A 22,246-nucleotide genomic window follows, 5' to 3' on the forward strand; every position below is an offset into this window, starting at 1 on the left:
GTTAGGAAGATCCCAGATAATCCTAGTATATAACATTGAAAACTGCAAATAAAGTTATGAGATATTTGTAAGGTACAAATTATCGCATGCTTTTTATAGGATATCAAATCATCTTAAGGTGATTGGATATTCAGATTCAAACTTAGTCGGATGTATAGGCACATTAAAGTCTAGTTTCGGTTATGTACATTTATTACCTGAAAGAGCTATCTCATGGAAGAGTGTGAAGCAGACTGTCATTGCTGCATCCAATATGGAAGTTGAATTTGTGGCATGCTTTGAGGCCACAGTTCATGCTAAGTGGCTACAGAACTTTATTTCAAGACTTGGAGTATTCGACAATTGTCAAGCCGCTGAAAATTTATTGTGATAATTCTGTAATAGTCTTCTTTTCTAAAAATGACAAGTATTTCAAAGGTGCTAAACATATGGAATTGAAATACTTTGTCGTTAAAGAAGAAGTTCAGAAACGTAGAGTGTCAATTGAGTATATTAGCACCAAACTTATGATAGTAGACCAAATGAACCAATTGAACTGAGCCAAACAGTTCCCGAACTTTAACCGAACCGAACTCGAGCTAAAAAAAATAACTCGAGTCGAGTTTCGAGCCGAACCAATCCTTATCGAGTTGAATCGAGCTGAACTCTGGTTCGACTCGGTTCGGCTCGTTTCTAGCCCTACATGTGAGAATGATAATGTTGAAAATAAAATTTTATTTCTAAATGACATTATTATGTGATTCCCATTAATGTATCATGTTAGGAGTAAGAAGAAGTTCAGAAACGTAGAGTGTCAATTGAGTATATTAGCACCAAACTTATGATAGCAGACCAAATGAACCAATTGAACTGAGCCGAACAGTTCCCGAACTTTAACCGAACCGAACTCGAGCTAAAAAAAATTACTCGAGTCGAGTTTCGAGCCGAACCAATCCTTATCGAGTTGAACTCTGGTTCGACTCGGTTCGGCTCGTTTCCAGCCCTACATGTGAGAATGATAATGTTGAAAATAAAATTTTATTTCTAAATGACATTATTATGTGATTCCCATTAATGTATCATGTTAGGAGTAAGATTAATATAGTAGTACATGGAAGAGACTATATTGGATAAATGATGTACAACCGCCATGACTCTTATTAGTTCTTGTTCTCAATCATGACTTGTAATGTAATGAATATGGAAAACATATTCTGATTATACGCATTATGTTTGATATATATCATATCATGAATTGTATTGTCACATGAGACAAGTGGGAGAATGTAAGAAATACCTCTTGTGACATAAAGGGATATACTATTTTATTGTTTGAATGACACAACTCTTGAATGGAGAGTTATCAATGAAATTATAAGACTCTTGGAAAAGAGTCTATATATAGTGCTTAATGGAAGCACTATACTGATAAGAAAAAGAACTGGAACATTGTCCTTATCTCTGCCCAGAAAGTTTGTCTCTATTGGCCATAAATAAAGGAAGAGCATAGAAAGGAAGGGAAATAGATAGAAAAGTTTCTCTATTGACGAAGAACAACACAACACATAATGGAGGATCGTGTCACCATGAATAGAGGTAACCTATAACCATTCATACTATGTGAAAGCTATGAATTCTTAAGAAACATTTACACATGATTTCCATGATAAAACTTACAAAACATTCCATGGGATCAGTGAGATTGTCATCTAGTACAAGTAGACGGAGCGCTAATATATTCCACAGCCTGGAATTGACTCCCTTGTTCATATCTCTATATCAAAGACATAATGTGTTCCAACAATGTGGAAAAATAGGGTTTTCTATATTATGATCGCAAAACCATAATTTTGATTCCAACTCATTAGAAAGAGTGTATAATCTCTCTCTTTTCCTTCTCATAAGTTGTGTAACTAATATTCAATTGAAGATCGGGATGCAACACCTAGTCGTAAGTAACTCCGTTTGGCATAAACCAACCTTCAAACGAAAGGAATGCAAGGGTGGTAGGTAGTATAGGAAAATAAGCATATTACCTAGTCATAGAAGCGCCTTTTCTTGACAAGAATTGAATTTTGTGATATGTATGATAGCAAGAGTGTTCATATCCAGATAAATTTAGAAAAGAAACCAAAAATCAATCCAAAAATAAAAAAAATAGTTTGCTTGGATGATTTAATTTGTATAGTTATTTACAAAATAATTTGTTCGATTCAATTTATTATTCCAATTTTAGGAATTAGACCGATCTAGGTCAAACCTATACTTATTATTCATACAAATCAAGTAAAAAAGAATCTAGTTCTGACTCTAACCAGTCTTGCAATTGAAAATATAGAACGTATATTTCTTCATAATTCCTTATTGTTAAAAATGTTACTACTTATTAATTAACACTTTATGCTCATTCAAATCATGTTGGTGCTACATGTACTACCATGTGTCCGTGTTGTTGGTGTTACATGTGCTACCATGTTGTGTGTTGATGTGCAGTTGTATTATTGTGTTAATTTTTGTTAATGTTGAATTAAATATTTGGAATGTATTGGATTCAGTACCAGCTTATAGTGAATTTGTTGGTTGGGTGTTATTTTATGTGAATTTGACACTTCTAATATTTACTAGACTTATTATCTTTTATTTAAGTAATAGAATCATAATAAATTAGATAAAATATAATTCTTGGATCGAAATTGTTAATATAAACTAACCAAATCGGACCAGACAAACTTACATATCTTAATATAAATTAACCAAACTAAATAAAAGTGATCACCAATCAACCCTAACGAATACTAGACCAAAACAAGAATCACATCAATTACTTTCTGTTTTTTTTCCATTATATTTTTTTCTCCCTACACTATTTTACACCTTTTGCTTAAAAAAAGCTTAAAAAAATTCGTTTAAAAAATTGTAAACGATAAAAATATTTACAAACTGAACAATAAACTTAGAAAACAACATTAGCAATAACAGAATTCAACCTGTAATCGACAACAAAATGATAGTGATTCTAATTCATCAACGCGTTTGATTTTTCAACTATTTCACTATTATGGAGAAATAATTAAATGGACTATCAATAATGATTCTAAACAATATTTTTACGTTAATAATTTTAATTTTAATAGATTTATTCTACGTATAATATATCAATGGAATGATTGATAGGTGGAATTAATTGTCTCACTTTTTCTTGTTTTCATCCCTATTCAAAATTAAACAAATTCCAACTAATTGAATGCTTCCTTTAGATATTTCCCATTGATTTTCCATTTCCATAAATAAGGGTAAGCAGAAGACACACACATTAACCAAATAGCAACTAAAGAAACAAGAAAGAAACAAATAACTAAATAGTCATGATACTGATACCAAAACAATAATTTACATGAGAAACAAATCTGTATATACTGTAAAAGTTTTGTACATTTTGAGTTCATTGTTCATTATTTATTTTCAATTATTATCAATATTTGAAAAAAAAAATATAGATAAATATTAGATAATGTATTGATATTATATAAACTAGTGTGTAGGCACTTCGTGCCTACTGCTCAATATTGTTTCACACTACGTATTTAATTTTTATAAATTTCACTTTTTGTAATTATAATATATTTGTTGTATTTGGTGTACTTTATATTATAGTTTTTGTGTGTTTATGATAATATTTAGTTTAAGGTGATAGATGTGGTTAATTAATGTGTTGATGGTTGGTAATTAGTATTATATGGTTTTTTGTAAAAATTAAATAACGTGAAATGACAAAATAGGAAATTATGCATAAGACTTCATTAATAGTGGAAGTTACAACATGTTTTACCTTTATATATAGTATAGATATACAATAGTAATGATGCATAAGACTCCATTAACAATAACCATGAATGTTCCTACAAAAACATTAATACTCACTGAATGGAGGAGGAAGTTCACAATATATCTTCAAACAGTTTTGCAGAATTTTCTGAAGATGAAGTCCACAATATATCTTTCAACCCAGGACGAAGTTCCTTACTATAGAACTGATTATATTCTAAAGTATCACCATAATCCTTCTTCACTTCCACCACCAATAATGACGGCGTCACGACGTATATATCCGCCGCTATACCCAAATTACCATTTCGCCCTCGTTCCTTACCTTGCATCTTCAACTGTGTCTCACTCTTCACATCAAAATTCATAGCCTTTGCAAGTTTCTCTAATCTAGAAATTGTTGGGTTTATTCAAGTGTGAAGTCCCACATTGGATAGGTAGAGAGGAGTGAAAGAGTTTATAAGAAGGAAATGCCCATGGAACTAATGCCTTAAGGTTTTGGTTCAAGACGTGGTGTCTCACTTGTGACTCTTCACTCTTCCTATACCCATGTAACAATGGAACTCCCCGGTGGTCGAAGGCTCCTCGGTCGCAGTCTAGTCCAACAAGTGGTATCAGAGCCGATGGTTCGGCTGGGACATTGTGGACCGAAAAGTTTGTGGTACTCACACTTGAGGGGGAGATTGTTGGGTTTATTCAAGTGTGAAGTCCCACATTGGATAGGTAGGGAGGAGTGAAAGAGTTTATAAGAAGGAAATGCCTATGGAACTAATGCCTTAAGGTTTTGGTTCAAGACGTGGTGTCTCACTTGTGACTCTTCACTCTTCCCAACCCATGTAACAATGGAACTCCTCGGTGGTCAGAGGCTCCTCGGTCGCAGTCTGGTCCAACAAGTGGTATCATGATAGTCAAATTTAGTTTTAAGGTTGTTATTTTTTGTTTCTAATAAGTCCTATTCTTAAGGATTAGTTGTTGTTGTGCAACGTGCCTTGAATTGTGATCTTTCTGTTTCTTGCTTCTTGTACGTACACCATGCTATAAAAGCTGGTGATTATCTTCAATAAATGTATTCCATTTTTACAGATTCAATAGAAATTACACTGCTAGCTGAACATCTCGTTGCGAACATCATCTCATCTTTCTTCTCCTCCTCGAACAATGGTGACAAATTGAACCCTTCTGATAGAGAAAATATATGAAAAGCATTCATAGTCATTGGCTTCACCACCTTTTTTATCTTCTCCTCAGCATCAACTTCAGAAACTTTCAAAAATTTTGGTATGGATTTCTTAAACCAAGAAGAACCCATGATCTTTGAGATTGTAATACGAGTATTCGGATTTGGGTCCAGAAATTTGGTTATAAGCAGACGAGCTTCGCCAGAAAACCACGATGGACATTCAAAGTCGCCGTGGTAAATTTTCTGATACGTAATCATTAAATTTTCATCTGGGAAAGGTAAACAACCAGAAAGAAGAACATAAAGAATTACCCCACAAGACCATATATCAGATTTAGCACCGTCGTAACCATTGTTTCCGAACACCTCCGGTGCCACGTAAGCAGGGGTGCCACACGTGGTGTGCAATAACCCATCTTGTTTTAAGTGTTCAGAAAACGTGCTGAATCCGAAATCACTAATTTTGAGGTTCCCTTCTTCGTCGAGGAGGAGATTCTCCTGTTAGAATTTCTGACAATTTATGGGTCACAAATATAATTGTGTTATGACCATTGTTTAATTAGTCAAATATAAAATGGTCTACAAGAATTAATTTGGTGGCTAAGGACATATGTGTCATGAAATATTATAAGTGTAGATACCTTCAGGCAATTTCTGATTTGAAGATGGGACTGAATTAGAATTATTGCAACTTAAGTAGTAACCGCTACAGTTACTTTTATGGGTTATGGTCCCAATTTGTAGAGTAACAGGTTTGGTTGAGTAACTGATGAGATAAAAAATGGTTTGATGAGGAGTTGTCAATAAAGGGAAGAACACACCATCAGAATTCTATCAGGTTCATTCTCTCCTTGGCTTTTCATTCCCCTCTAGAGAAGCAAAAGGAAAATGCTCTAACATCTGGAAGATCATCATACCCACATACCTTCGAAATTCCAAATGGCTAATCAAGGTATGCTTTTCTTCTTCACCATGAAATCAATTGGGGTTTCTTCGGTCTAGATCAGGGTTGTTCCATTCGAGTTTATGTATGGGCATAAACATTGTGTTATAGGAACAAATCCCTGATTATTAGGTTTTCCGCACTCAATTTAAAAGATTATACGTAGAAAATTCCAAAAATTGGTATCAAAGCCACCCTAATTTGATTCATGTGTGAAATTTGGTCTTCTGAAGTATTTCAGTTTCTTCCCCAAATTTGGATTGATTTAGGGTTTGATGTTTTAACTATGCCATGGATTGATTAAGATAGAAATTCATTGTTAGATTCGAAATTGAATCAATGTTTTTTTTCCTGGTGTTCCTTTATTTTTTGTGGTTTTTTCGGAGAAGAATGATGTAGGAAATGCCATGTTCGTGTTCTGTCGCTATGCTCTCGCCCAAGCGAGAGTATCCTCGCTCAAGCGAGAACTAAACAGAAGCTTCGTCTTCTATTGCGCTCAAGCGAGAGTACGCTCTCCCAAGCGAAAGTACCTCACCCAAGCAAGAACTAACAGAAGCTTCGTCTTCTATTGCGCTCAAGCGAGAGTACGCTCGCCCAAGCGAAAGCACCTCGCCCAAGCGAGAACTAAACATAAGCTTCGTCTTCTATTGCGCTCAAGCGAGAGTACGCTCGCCCAAGCGAAATCACCTCGCCCAAGCGAGAACTAAATAGAAGCATTGTCTTCTATTGCGCCCAAGCGAGAGTACCTCGCCCAAGTTAAGTAGTATTAGGTACCCAACTTTCCTGCAAAATAGGTTAAGTAGTATTAGGTACCCAATTTTATTTGGGTCCTACATGGTTAGCACCTTTCTCAACCCATCTATAATGACCTAAGGGCACACCATGTTTTCTAATCATGCAAGTGTTTGGTGTATGCTCATGGTTCTTACAATAAGTACATATAGATTGATGCTTATATATCCTAGTTTTATTGTTACTACTATTAAATGCATAGATACTTTGTTTTTGAAAGTTTATCTTTGTTGAGACATTTTGTTTCTTAGAAAATTGGTTGTTAGAATTGTCAAGACCTCTTCGATCTGTGGAATGTCTTTGATCTTTAATAATTTTGTACAGATTTTTGCTACTCTTGTTTATCTTATTAAGTTCAAGACTTAATGTTGAAACTTTATTTTCGAGAGTAATGCAATTTTGACATGAAGAAGATGACGGTTTATTTATGAATACTTCTAACTCAGTTTTTTGTTTTAAAAGCAGTTTGGTGAGTATGACATATTCATCATGTAAATCATTAAATTCATGTTGCAATTTAGAAAAAGGAAATAAGTTAGTTTTGTTTACCTCTTCATCATCAGAATGATGAGATGCCATTAGTGAGAGATGTGCATGTTCTTCATTTTCTGGTTCAGAGGCAGAATTGGTATCATTGTGTTTTCAAGCTATGTAGTATCTTCGTCTAGTCCTCATTTCATTCTTGCCTTTGAAGGCATTCTTTTTCAGGTTTGGACAATCCATCTTCATATGATCAGGCTTACCACATTCAAAACATGTGACGTTTTGGTTTGAAGTGGAGACATCATTATTCTTGGTGAATTTCTTCATTTGTCCAGTTTTAGCGTCTTTGTTCCTTTTAAGGAGCTTGCTGAACTTCTTTACAAAAAGACTCATGTCTTCCATATCTTCCTTTTCTGATTCATCTCCTAATGAGTCATATCTATCTACCTTTGCTTTGAGAGAGATATTTTTCTTCCTCTTCTCTTGCTCTTCATGTTGGTCAAGTTGGCTAAGTTTCAATTCATGTTCATGCAATTTACGAAATAAAGCAGTCACAGACATTTTTGATAAACTTTTATTTTTAGAAATGGCTGTAACTTTTGCTTATCATGTTCTGGTGAGTAATCTTAGAAATTTTAAGTTCAAGTCACTATTTGATAAAGTTTTTCCAAGTGCAATAAGATGATTTGTAAAGTGAGTAAATCTCTTTTGTAAATCTAAATTTTTTTCTCCAGACTTCATACGAAACATTTTGTATTCCTGGGAGAGCATGTTCACTCTCGACCTTTTGACTTCCTCAGCTTCTTCGTGTGTAGTCTCTAGAGTATCCCACATTTCTTTAGCAGATTTGCAGTTTGATACTTTAAAGAATTCATCAATTCCAAGTGTTGAAGTGATGATGTTCTTTGCTTTGAGATCGTATTGCACCTTCTTTTTGTCTTCATCATTCCATGAAGATTTCGGCTTCACTTCCCTCACACTATTGATAACTGTGAAAGGTTCATAGGGTCCTTCCTCAATCGTGTTCCAAATGTCTAGATCTTGAGATTCTATAAAGATTCTCATTCTGACTTTCCAAAAGTCATAGCATTCTCCAACAAAGTTTGGAGGGTGATTGATATTGGAACCTTCTCCTAGAAATGATCTTGCGACCATCTTAGATACATGACCAATTTTGAGAATAATTTACTCAAAAAAGCTCTGGTGGCAATTGTAAGACTGAGATGACAACTAAGAGGGGGGGTGAATTAGTTGTTTAAAAACTATGACATATTTTTCTGCAAAATTCAAGAGTTAATAGCAGCGGAAAAATTATGCAAAAAATATCAAGTAACTTTAAAGGAGTTAAGGAAGAATAGAGTACTCAAAGATTTTCTATTGGTTCACCTTCTTGTCCACCAAAGCCTACATCCAGTACTCTTGCAGCACAAGAGATTTCTTCACTATATATTAAGAGTAGCAATTACGAATTCTCACCCGAGATTTCCTTGTACCTTACTCACTCTCTAATACATATATCACTCTTTGGAAAACACCATTTCCAAGTGACTTTATCCCCTTTCTTTATCAGACCCTTGTGAAAGAAAGTAATTCAACAAATTGAATGAAGAAAACTTTAATTATGGCAAGGATTGCCTTTACAAGATTTGGAACTATAAACTCTTGCAATCCAATAACTCTTTGTAAACTTTAGTACTAATGCTCAGAATGTTTGAATAACTTGAAACAACACTTAAGGCAACTTCAGAAAATATATTCTGAAAGTTATGAACAAGTTGTAAGAAGTGTAGAGCAAGTATTTCAGAAAAGTTTAAATTGTGTATATGAGTTATATCTTATGAATTATGAGTTTCAATGCCTTTATATAGGCTTTCCAATCAGCCATAACACCTCTATGAAAATGTAGGATTCGATTGGAATGAAACCATTTCGTTTGGGGTGAAAGTTGTGCAGTTTGAATCTGAAAACTAGTGCAACAACTCTCAGTAATCGATTACCCAACTAGTCTGTCCTACTGAGTAATTGATTTTCACAGGCTATAATCGATTACTCATAGGTTGTAATCGATTACCCAACTGTTCTGTCCAATAGAGTAATTGTTTACCGTATTGTATAATCGGTTACTCAAAAGGTGTAATTGATTACCTTGATCATTTTTTGTTGGATAACTTGTTTCTCACTCATGTAACATGTTACTTAGTTCTGGTAACCTGTTACTTAGATCTAGTAACTTGTTATACAGTATTTTGAAAATTGTTTCCATTTATACTTGTGTTTATCAATTTTCTTTTAAAATACTTTTGAGCATTACTACTAATTGTATATTTAGAGTATAAGGATAGAAGTACCTAAAGACTTAGATTCTAATTCCATGAAGCTTTATCTTCATTGTCTTCATAAGTATTCTTCATTTTCTTCTTTTATGTGATGTTGGTATCTTCATCAAAACTGTGTCAAGGTTAGGAGCAAGATTTTCTTCACAATTTAACAATCTTACAATCTCTATATATATATTTCTTGTATTTGGTTATTATTTTTCAGCCTTATTATTTGTGTAAATTTTGATTTGATTATTATTATAGTGAATCTCAACTATACTTTTATGTTGTTGACAAGAAATCCATTTACTTCTTCACTTAAAGGAGACAAAAAATTCATAGATTAGTCGATTGCATCCTCATCTTCATCCATTTCATTAGTGTGTATAATCTTCTAGGTTAGTAGATTTGAACTATAAGAGATAAGTTCATGCAATGATTTTTAAATTGGATTTTCATAATGATGTTTATATATATAATTTGGTAGGAACATCATTATCTTTTTCAACTTTTCCCACTGGCATTTAATTAGAGTTTTGAAGTGTTTTTGTTTTGTCTTTTATAAGGGAGAAAGATTTGTCTGTGTTGATGCAACGAAAGCTATTTTTACGCAATGTTGGCCACAAACAATCAAATAAAGTACAGAGAATAAATAGAAGAAAGAAACAAGAGAATTTATTAGCGGGGTTCGGCCAATTGTGCCTACATCCCCAAGAGCGCTGAGCGGCTATCAAGATATTATTTGAGAATAAGGATTACAAATCCTAACACACCCATGAGCCTACTTGCATCGAAGTCTGTCAGCGCCTTTGTGCTTTTGTGGATCTGCTAACAATTAACACCCTTCACTATGACGTCTCAGACACGCCATTAGGATATTTCACTTCTAATCTCAAATGAGAACATTCTCTCAACATGTAGAGAGATATCGTCAGCACTTGTAACTAGGTCAAACTCAACACATGAGTCCAAATCTCCACCTTGATCCTAATCTAGTACATTAATTTCTAGGATTCTGGATCAACATATGTCGCCCCCACCACGGTTCCGCCATGTTTCCTTCTCCTTCAACTCATCTACTTTATCCTTGCATAGTACCTTTGATGCATTTGTCTAGCCATTACGCATTCACCATCTTTAGCCATTATCTGCTGGTTAGGTTAAGAGTCATCTACCAATTGGCTCTAATATCAATTGTTGGTGCAGCGGAAGCGATCGTTGTGCAGTGTTGATCACTAACAATCAAATAAAGTGCATAGAATAAATAGAGGAAAGAAACAACATAATTTGTTAACAGGGTTCGGCCAATTGTGCCTACATCCTTAGGAGCGTTGAGCGGCTACCAATATATTATTAGAAAATATGGATTACAAACCCTAGCACACCTATAGGCCCACCTGCCCATGGGGGTTTTTATTTGGTGCTTATATCTGGTGCACATTATAACAAAGGACCTGAGTTCAATAGATAATATTGATATTCTATTCTATTCTAATTCTAGGCAATGTGAGACTTCATAAAATAAGATATTTCAAACATCCTCAACAGTGTGCATACATATGTACGTGAAGACAACTAATAAAATCTTAACAACATATTTAATATTGAATTTTAATTAAAATTTAATCATTAATAATAATACAAATAATTATAAATACATTTTTCTCTGACTATGTTAGTTATAAGTTTTTCTTATCGATAGGATTCAAAGTAAACATGTAAACATCTCTATATATGCAGGAAGGTATCCTCAGCCATCATTAAGAATTTTATTTCAATATATTAGCAATATAATTATCTTTTCAATTTAATCATGCATAGTTTAATTTTAAAATAAATATTTATAGTTTTGGTCTAAACCATGTCTATTCACAATTTTATTAGAGTTGGGTATGACGCGTCTCTATGTTGGCAAGGAAGTCCTTCCAATAAAAACAGATTGTATTTATTATTGTTTTTTTATATCACCAAAAGTATCTTTTCACCTTACGAGTAAGTAATGCATGGTTGCCTTTCCTAACAACTGTCACTTACAGCAAAATTTTACAAGTGTAATATTTATGCATTATCAATGTAAAGATTTATACACAATCACTATATCATTCAACATTCATTAAGATTACTTTTTTAAAGTGTGAATGACAATAAAATATGAATGGTAGGTGATACAATGATAATGTATAAAACTCATACACTATCCATATATACGTTTTTTCTCAATCTTCATTACTGTTTTGATTTCATATTTTCTTTTATTTGTATTTAATCTCTTATTAATAGTCTTTGTTCGCAGTAATTTCGTTTTAGTTATTAAAACTCTTACAAACTTTTTTTGAGTTTATTTAATCATTGTTGCGTCTCCAAATATATCCTCTTAACATATATGCTAATAATATTTAAAAAGCAAGTATCAAGTGGAAAAAAAGAGGCAAAAGTGCAAGAGTATCAAAATCACGGAAATGAACTTAAAATAACAAGGATAAATGGATAGTCATATATAACATATATTTCAAAATTTCTTTTATTTGGAATGATAATACCTAATCCTAGTTGATAAGAGAGCTAAGTGTTATAATCATAATTAAGTTAGGGAGAGGGAAAGTAAGAGTTAATTACATTGACACCCCCTGAGTTTTAATGAAATTATATAAACCATCTCTCACTTTTTTACACCTACACAAACCTCCCCTAGTTTTATACTTTCATTACATGACCACCACTGCATGAGAAATAAAAAATATGATAAATGCAATTAAATTAAACAAAACATCATATACTATGAGGAAAAATCCAAATAATATACAAATCAATGTATCTATATTATTTTTTATTACAAAATGCATCAACAATTCTAAAAAGATATTATTTAAATTGCTCTTATACTATATCGTAAAGAACAAAAAATAATAAAGAGGTATCGACTCATATATTATTTGGATTTGTCTCCACAATATATCATGTTTTGTTTAACTTAATTACATTTATCACATTTTTTATTTAAAAGATTGCACTTATTTCTTGTGTAGGTGTAAAAAATTTAGGGATGATTTGTGTAATTTCGCTAAAACTCAATGATATCAGTGTAATTTACTCGAAAAGTAATGTATAAAAGGGGGGGGTGGATAAGTGGTTTAGTCACCACTCATCTTATGAATAAAAAAAAAAGACTCTACAAAAGAGTAAAATAAAAAGATGAGTGGTGGAGTAATGAAAGAAAAGGAAAAACAAAAGTAACTTGTTTTACAAGTACAAGTTGATATATAAAGTTAGAATATGCTCTCTTAGTTTATTAGAACCTCTTTCTATCCGGAAAACCATATCTTTTATAGATCAACCACATTACAACCCTTAAAAGACCTCAGTGGTCCATGTCACCTATTATTCTTGATTAAAACATGAGATAAAAATTGACTTTATTGCTTGATTATTGCATGTTTATGAGAAACATACACTTCCAAACATTATTCAAGACTTGAGAGTTCACACTTCCTAATTTATTGGCATATGAATAGTTAAAATAATGAAGCTTCAAATTGAGTATTTAGCTAAGGATGATTTTCATGAATTAGAAATCATATCTTGATTGAGTTTGAAATTCCTTGTCTATTTATGTAAATAACATGTTTTGAGTGTATACCGTGAAACTTGATGCGTAAGTCCTACTTGAAAACCCAAACATGTTTTTGAAAAATCTCAGCTTGGACTCTCTTTTTTAGGACAAACAAAGTTTTAAGTTGGGGAGAGTTTGTTAAGTGCTAAATTGGTCATATTTTATACATTATTTTCATGACTCTTTAACTACTTAATCAACTCAAATAATTAAAATTGTACTAATACATGATTAAAATCTGTTCAAATGGAAAAATCTCACCTTTGAAATGTTTTGTAGGCCTAATTCTAGAAAAAAAAGAGCATAAATTTTAAGTTTATGGGCAAGATTCTACCACTAATTATAGGCTTCTACACCATTTCACAAATATATTTGATCCTAAATTTAGTTCCTAAGATGTTTAGAATATGTTTTATATTTCCTAGTTTGTAATTTATGTTAAGTTGGATATATGATGTAAAGACTATGAAGTAGGAATAGCGAGAATAATTGATGTTCATGGTGGAATTGACACCTCTCGATGAAACTCTAGTTATGAATTCCATTTTTATCGAGTTATGTATGAAAATACTTAATTAAATTGCTTCTTAGTTTGGATTGTTTAGTTATTCATTGATGTACTTTGAATTCACTCCATGAATGAAATTGATATTATTTTTATGAATTACTTTTGCTAGATGAACAATGTTGGTTATGTGTTTGACTAAGTGCTTAACTCATTCTACAAAAAGAACCTTGCGAAGAAATTATGGTTAGAAAGTGCAAAGCATGTAATTCATCCTTTATGTATAAAACTAAGCATAGTTGCATGTTTAACTGTCACAATGAATGTCTTTGTTTATATGTTTGCTAGTAATAGACTCATATTTGCATTGAAAATTCTCAAACTTGACAGTGTGTGTTACTAGACATAGAGACGCATTTAATGGTTCATAAATCATTATTTTATCATTGTATTTACTTGACATAGGCTTACCTATGATAAAGTGTTAGCATAGACCAAGACATTGGTGGCTAACACAATTGAGGGCGTACATTAATCTCAACTCATTTACATAGTTACTAGACATAGAAGTATGCATGTGTATCATAATCAGTGATCTTGTGTTTAAGGTTTAGGCTTTATTTCATGAGTTGTTAAGTAGACTAAAGTATTAGTTCATAGTGTAATTGAAGTCAAATATTGTGTGAAATTGCACTTATTTTATTGCTTGATTGTTTGTTAATTTACTGATATGAATAGTGAGTCAATCTCACATATGAATTCCAACACTTTTTATTATTCAAAACTTTCAACCAAAACCAACAACTTTAAAAAAACCTTTTGAAAATCAGCTTGAATTAATAATTTGATATTGAAAAGCTGAGTTAACAAGTCTATGTGGATACAACAACTTCTTATATTCTATATTTGTTTGTGACAACCAATGTTATATTTTTTAACCTATTTACCAATTTTGGCAATCTCTCGTTAAGTTAAAATCCAATATTATCTTCTTCACATACACATTTTCCTAGCATGAGGAAAAAAACATTAAACAACATACTGATATCTACATTCCGGTATCAAAATATAATTTTACTAATACACATTCTAGCATACCAACTAAATACACATTTTGACATCTGCAGCGACGGAATATGAGAGTTTACCAGCTAATTATTTTCCTTCATAATTTCCTTCCATTTTCTGTACGAAAAAAAATGATGTTTGTGTAAACCTTGAAAACTATATTTATCCTGGGTACATCCTTTCCCTCATACTATTTATATTTTTAATATAGTGAATGTTTTTATTTATTATTTAGTACTAAGATACATAAGCTCAAATAATAGAACCATATGTATGACCATAACAAATTAATTTCAGAAACATATTCGTTTGGATATACTTGGGGAAGGTATCCTAAGTTAGGTTCAACCTGCCCTATAGCAGGGCAACGAAAGCATTCCATAGCATCAGAATCTCCCACGTGCATGTTTGGATTTGTAATTTGTTCAAGCACATGTATGGTGAAAACTCTATTTTTCTACCAAACTGGGAGGTGTCAACTTTTTTCTCATTAAATGGATATCTTATCCCGTTAAAAAAAGAATGTAATATCTACATACTGTGAATAAAAAATTTATATACAATCAGTATATTATTCATCATTCATTTGTATTACTTTTTGTAAAGTCAATAATGATCAAACATGACTGATGGATAATGCAGTAAAAGTATATAAAACTCATACATTGTCGGTATATATATTTCTCTTAAAAAATACATATCTTATCCCATTGAAAAAATACTTATCTTACCCCATATGCACCTGTCATATCTCCAAAGTTAGCAGAAATGGAATTTCATAAATGGACATGTTTTGTTCTAAAGTATTGGATGTAACAAATTTTAACAGCTTCTCTTATTGTAGTCACATTCTTATACATTTTTTTACACTTTAACAAGTTTTGCACAATTAAGACTAGTTATCATTTACCTTAAGACATGGGTGTAAAAACATTGTATGACTTATTCTGCTAATTACCAACATGGTAATTGGTGATTCAGAATAGCAACCACAAAATCATATGAATGACTAACACTTTCATATCTCTATTATGTAGGAACTGGTGTGTGGAAATCAACATAAGTTCAGGGATGCAAACCAATGTGCTTGGTACTAAAGTCGTTGATTTACCATTCTCTTTGCTTCATGGTTGTATTGAGATTTCAATCCCCTGATCTAGTATGTTTTCATTCCGGCCGAAAGGGAAAAGAAATATAGTTTCTAAATCTTGGGTCACTATAACATCTAAATGTTTAATCTATTTATAACAGAGCAGAGTAATTAAACCTTAGGAGAGGAGTCACTACTCCTTTTTCTTGACAATGAAATTCTCCTCAGGCTGCTTTTCCCAAAAATAATTTGCAGCTTCAATCCACCGGGGATGAACCAAAAACTTTCCCTCTTTCACCGCCCAACGGGACTTCTCTGTTCCAACATCAGTTGCAACTACATGGGTAACTGATGGGTCGAGTTCTGTTAAACAAATGGCTCCCATTTGGTGTGCCATCTTCCGGAGAGCTGGTAATGCAGAATGAACAATTCGGCTGAAAACAAGCACACATCCGCTCAAGACTTCACTTCGAACTGTTTTTAAGACCTAGAAACAAGAATGACTTGATCATAAGAACCAAATTAACAAAATCTGACAGTAGAATATTTTAATATTAATTATTGAATACACTTTTCAATAACAAAGGTGTGGTAGAAAGCCAAAAGAAAAACACATAGGAGCAACACAATTACCTGCCTCACATCTCGGCCAGCAAGATCTTCTTGAAGTTCCTACAAAAGGTTTTGCAACACAATTATGGCAATGGATAAGGAATCACATGTTTTTATATCATGGGTAACATAATGAGTAAGTGATATACATCAAAGAATCTGCTATGGGCTCGCTTCAGAACTTCAAGAATTTTTGCAAGTGCTCCATCAGGTTCACTTTCATCACTCTTCAATTCAGCAAGAGATTTGCAATTGAAACCAAACTGCCGGCAACTTGAAGCGAAAAAATTGTATCTTTCCATCAGTATCAGATTATCTTTATGCTTCATCCATGCCTACAGCATTTAGTAGCAAAATTTTCATACAAACATTAAAAACATATGTAGTTTAGTTTTAGTTCAAACTACCCAACAACAAAGAAAAAGCCTCTAAAAACATTAAAAGAATAGATCCAAGTGTATCACTTGTCACAACATGAACTTGACTGCTATAATTAAATTCAATTTCCTGAAAAAGAAAAGAACAAGAAAAATGTCCAATAGTAGAGAAAGACAAGAAATCAAGACAGTGTAAGTATTCATCAATGATGCTTGATCAAAATTGTCATATAAGTGGACCTTCAAAGTTAATATGGGTTTACCGTGCTGCAATCCTTCAGAAGCATCAAAGGTTCCAACTAGTACTCATACCAATATGGCCAGAGTGAAAAGTTGAACAAATTGGGAAACATAAGTCTGTTGACAGAGTCTAATTGGCAATGGATGAATATGTATGCAACCACGTGCCAAAATAACAAAATGTATATTACTTCCTAAAATAAACATCTATAGATGAATATCCGTAACCATGGTAGTTAAAATCGAGATTCTACTTAGGATCGGAAGGGGAGTCAAAGATCGTAAACGTAGGATCGTAACACGACTCGTAAGATCCTACTTATCAATATATACACATAAATTCACACACACACACACATATATATATAATATTTTAAATAAATAAATAGTATACAACATAGAATTTATTCACTATTATTTTTCTTCTAGATAATTATATGTTTCAGTTTTCACTACAATTAATATGGTCCATTCAATAGTTAAGAGATTAGATACCTTTATATTAAAAAAATTACTTAGTTCATAAAAGAAATAAAAATGAATTAGATACTGGTAAACAAACATACCACCTTAGTGTACCAAAAAACCAGGCCTCCTTACTTTACCAAAAAATAGCTTTATTGTACACAAAAAACAGATATCCTTATTGTACAAAAAAGAAGGTCTCCTTACAAACAAATATAAATGGGCCTTACCCGGTCCACTATCCTCAATAAACTGAAACCCTAATAGTAGTCGTCTCCTTCATTTTAACATAACAGAAAGCATAGAAAGTAAATAAAACAAAGCAAACACAGAAAATTGGAGATAGAGAGAGAAAAAAGAAGAGAGAGAAAGGAAAGCTGGATTGGTAGAGGAGATGAGAAAACAGAGGAGAAAGGAACAGGACGACTCGTCGATTTCATCGATCCTACGCTCCAACACGACGATTTCACCGATTCTACAAAGGTTGAGCACGGGCTGAGATCGAGCATGGACTAGCTCTTGAGGATCGTAAAGTCGTGCGATCCCACGAATGGGATCGTGATTTTAACTACCATGTCCGTAACATCACATCGGTTATAGCCATATTTCATAAGATCTGTTATATTTTACAGATGGCAACATGAAAAGCAAAAGTAATACAAACAAAACTGAACATTACAAACAAATTTCAATTCTACACATGTTAAAAAGGATTAAAAATACCTTTTGTAACTTTTTTATTTTTGGTGCTAAAAAATTCAGGGGGAAGGCAGGCTACCCTATTCCAAGGCCAGGGCGCCATAAATTGCAACTAGGGCTACAGCCAACACTGGCATTTACAAATGACAAATCACCGTAAGTTTAAAAGTAAGAACGAAACCCAAGACCTTTTTGTCAAAGCTGTGGGATCCTAACAATCGAGTCAATCATGATTGGCTGGAGTAGTTATATAACTGAATCTATGATATTCATATTATACCATCATAGTTCACTTACTTTACCTATATTGAACAATTTTCAGTTAGACAGTCTGACAAGAGTAGTGACTTCCATCAAACTAATGGATAAATGCAATGATTTCAATGCCACCTAGCAATACACAGACAATATTTTTCTTCCCATAATCAAATCAAATTTCCAGGTCGTAAGGTTTAAGTTCCGTCCCAATTCCCAAATTAATTAAATTTATTATATACTAAAAGAAATAGACTTGATGGCATACGGCATACCTAACAAACCACTGTTTCATTATACATAAACAGAAAAATATTCTGACCATTTCGCACATAAAACAATTATCATCAAATTCACCAACAATAACAAAAACCTATCATCAAACGAACACACCCATTAGGTAATTAAGCATTGCAGAGTTAATAAATTGCATGCACTCACATTTTCTGTATCATCAAGAATTAGAACAGCACTTTCTTGCCCCAACAAAACATCAAGACCCTTCTGATGCTTCTGAGTGCCATCATCTCGAGAAATCACCTTAGAGTTGAAATACTCTCCTCCAGGATCAAGCAGTTTAGCCATCTCTAATGCATAGGGCCGATCACCCATGGTGTAAATGTACATCTCAAACATTTTGCTGGCTTCTTTCAGAAATGTACGGACAAAGGGCCTCAGCTTGGTCATCATATGGATATGATGCAATTTGAAGAGGCTGCCTTTGAAGACATCTATTCATTTTATTAAACATAAATCTCAGAAAGGCAGCATATATAAGAAGCCTTAGAAACCCAGAACACAAAAGCAGTGAGCAAGCAAAAATCATAGAAAATGCACACAAAACATTTAAGAAGCCAAGTGAGATTTAGAAACCCTAATTTACCAAAAAGATGTGAAGTTAACATGAAAATCCATTCAAACAGTCCTCACTAATGTTAGAGATGCGATATTTATGGTAGCTCTATTCAATACATGATTTATGCTGTTCTAAGTTATGGGTATGTTACAGTTTGTCACTGTGGTCTATTTGTTGCTTTTACCTTAGCATTTATGTTTTACTTAAATTAGGAATTTAGTTTTTTGCAATTTCTTTTGTTGCCCACAGCTGACATGGTTGTGTGGTGGAAGTTAGTTACTACTCATGTAACTTGGTGCCTATTAGTAAGGCAATACAACACAGAATGAAATAACAATCATTACACAATTTTCTCTAACCTCTAACTAATTCTCTACTACCTTCTCTTCTAGCTCACTGCACTGAGTTTCACTCTACCATTGAAACTCCTGTAGAGCTTGGTATTCTACCAGAATCCTCCCTAGAATCCAAACCCGTTATAGGGTACATGTCATATATCACATGGTCCTTGTCAAAAAACAGAAACACATACACACACTAATACTGTTGTCTCAGCAAGGCAAGAAATATGAAATGTTTGTATTTTAGGTATTGGATGCAAAAGAGAAAAGGATAAGATATTTCATTAATAAGACTAAATAAATCTGATGTGTTGTGGTGATAAACACGGTCTTAAATCTGGGTTTGCAACCGCTACAAACACCGATATGTTAAGATTTTGGGAATCGTCGAAACTGTATCTCGACCGAAATTGTGGCTGCATTGGCCACATATGCCTGCAATTGTTTGAAGCGTCAAAGTTTTGGGATTTTACGAAACCAGGAGTCCAGGACTGCTATTTAAAACCTTGGCAATAAACTCTAACCTTATGGACGAATTGACTCATTTTTCAAATTTGCCCTTGGAAGGACTCTAACGGTTATTGCAAATTCTACTCAAGTAAAGGTAAAGTCTAAAGGTGCTAGCAAGATCGGCCTTGGTCACATATTTGTTGGGCCTGCACAGCCACATTACCATGTGATCAAATATCCAGAAATAAGTTATTTTTAACATCAATGTGTAGTCCTCTTGTTATACATTTGTATCTTTGTCAAATGTATAGCAGAATGACTCACAAAAAGGCACTTTCTTATTTCGTAATAACCTACCATTACTCATTAGGCCATTCAACCATATGACCACCTTTACTGCCTCAGCTAGTGCCATGCATTCTACCTGTGGTAGAAAGTGCAACTGTAGCTGCAAGGTTGCACGTAATTTGTTGCAAATTGGAACATATGCAAATAGATGCCTACCTTTCAGTTGACTTCATACTTTATGTTCTTGGTTCTCCATTTGGTGGCAAGGATAAGGGAGATAGAATATGATTACCTATCCTATCATATTGTAATTAATGATTTGGTGAACCAAAAGGATAGGATAAGCTTATCCTGTTCGCTTATCCAAAGCTGCTCACCTAGTGTATTTTCTATTCGATTGGGGGAGTTAGGTTAGAAACAATAGGATAGGATAGTGTAGTCCCCCCTCTAACCCTTGCCCTCGAATACCACAATCGTCACACCATCATCTCCCACCGCCGTCATAGCATCATCACCATTGCCACCACCACACAATTGCCACAACAACATCCCACCCACCACTGCCGCCACAACATCGTCCAAAATTATATAACCAATTATATGCAATTTTGAAATAAGGGTAACTTCGTCATTTCCACATAACTTATATCATGTCCCTTCATTATCTGATGGGTTATATGGTGCACATCAAACATCGAATATCATAAGTGTTCATCAAGCTAGCATCACATCCTACTTCTATACTTGCCGTAAACAAAAGCCACAAAAATTAACTAAATATCATGAGATTACAAAGAAAACGCCAAGTTTAATTAACTTCTTTTCTACAGCTCCTACTATGAAAATAGATTAACTGATATCTGATAAAACCAACAAAGGCGCAGAGGAAAACAGACAATTCATGCGAAGAAAAACTGTGAAAAGAAATTTACAAATTACCAGAAGTAAAAGAACATCCACTAGCATTATACCTTCTAGAGAATCAGTCTCTGTAGTTAAATGCACCTCCTCTGAGTTCAAATCCATAAGCAGAGTGGAATTTAGTAGTGTGTGGTCTAGGTCAAGAACCAAGTTAAGCTTTTTATGCCGTAACAAATCCTTCATGTCTGTACTACGCAATCTAGAAATTTCTTGATCATGAAGTCTCAGACCCTGCAAGTAGAGAAATTAAAAATCATAATTAATAAAATATTATTTGGCCAAATTAGTTGGATCAATTTGGTCACACCTACCAGTCTAACCAGCATGCTGATTTTCTAATCAACCCATGAAAATGAATATTGTATTTCTTTTTTATGGTGTGGGGTCTTGGACCAGTGAACACTCATTCGAAATTGCGGTGAAAATGAATAGAGGGTATTTATATTAAATATTAGATAATATAATGTATACAGACAAACGAGAACCTTCAAATCTTCATACAGCGGCAAAGCACATAAACTAACCAGCTGCTAACCAAACCTCAGATCATGACCAGAAAGGAAGCTTGGTAACTTCAAAATGGCTTCCATACTAATGTCAGATATTCCTCAAATACCATAGGATACTGCTTGATGCATCTTGCACCTTTTCACTACCATTTATAGAACTTCATACCAATGCTGGTAGGGTACCACCATAATTAGCAAATTAATATGGACCATTGGTTCTCATTTGAATGGTCAACATTTAAAGATAAACGCACATGACATTTTAAGCGATCATGTGACCATTAACTAACTAACTTTTAATCATAATCATCCATGTATGGTTGTATGACCAAGATTTATTGCTCTCAGAATTTTTATACGAGAATTGTTCTCACTTGAGTGACTCTCATATATATACATATATGTTTGTGTATATATGCATATATATATATATATATATA

At 33.3% G+C, this 22,246-nt stretch overlaps 2 protein-coding genes across 4 annotated transcripts in view; both read right to left on the bottom strand.

Moving 5' to 3' along the window:
• On the bottom strand, positions 3,214-5,485 carry LOC109327643 (CBL-interacting serine/threonine-protein kinase 6-like; the record flags this gene model as incomplete). Its single annotated transcript, XM_019560816.1, has 3 exons — positions 3,214-3,386; positions 3,862-4,203; positions 4,902-5,485. Coding segments are annotated over 2 exons (870 nt in total), but the record flags the coding sequence as incomplete, so codon positions are not given.
• The window catches only part of LOC109328636 (RNA polymerase II C-terminal domain phosphatase-like 4), a 9,294-nt gene continuing 2,501 nt past the window's right edge, over positions 15,454-22,246 (bottom strand). Inside the window, exons 4-8 of one of the 3 annotated variants that reach the window (XM_019562196.1) lie at positions 21,348-21,528; positions 18,883-19,160; positions 16,555-16,740; positions 16,427-16,465; positions 15,454-16,280 (exon numbers count right to left, since the gene is read on the bottom strand). In XM_019562196.1, coding sequence (XP_019417741.1) covers positions 15,987-16,280; positions 16,427-16,465; positions 16,555-16,740; positions 18,883-19,160; positions 21,348-21,528 — 978 coding nt within the window. In that variant the 3' untranslated portion in view covers positions 15,454-15,986. Of the gene's footprint in view, positions 16,281-16,426; positions 16,466-16,554; positions 16,741-18,882; positions 19,173-21,347; positions 21,529-22,246 lie in introns of all 3 variants that reach the window. The other 2 variants (XM_019562193.1, XM_019562195.1) reach the window with 2 other exon arrangements.

The sequence above is a fragment of the Lupinus angustifolius genome, chromosome LG15 (genome assembly GCF_001865875.1).
Source record: "Lupinus angustifolius cultivar Tanjil chromosome LG15, LupAngTanjil_v1.0, whole genome shotgun sequence".
In the NCBI taxonomy this organism is placed as follows: Eukaryota; Viridiplantae; Streptophyta; class Magnoliopsida; order Fabales; family Fabaceae; genus Lupinus; species Lupinus angustifolius.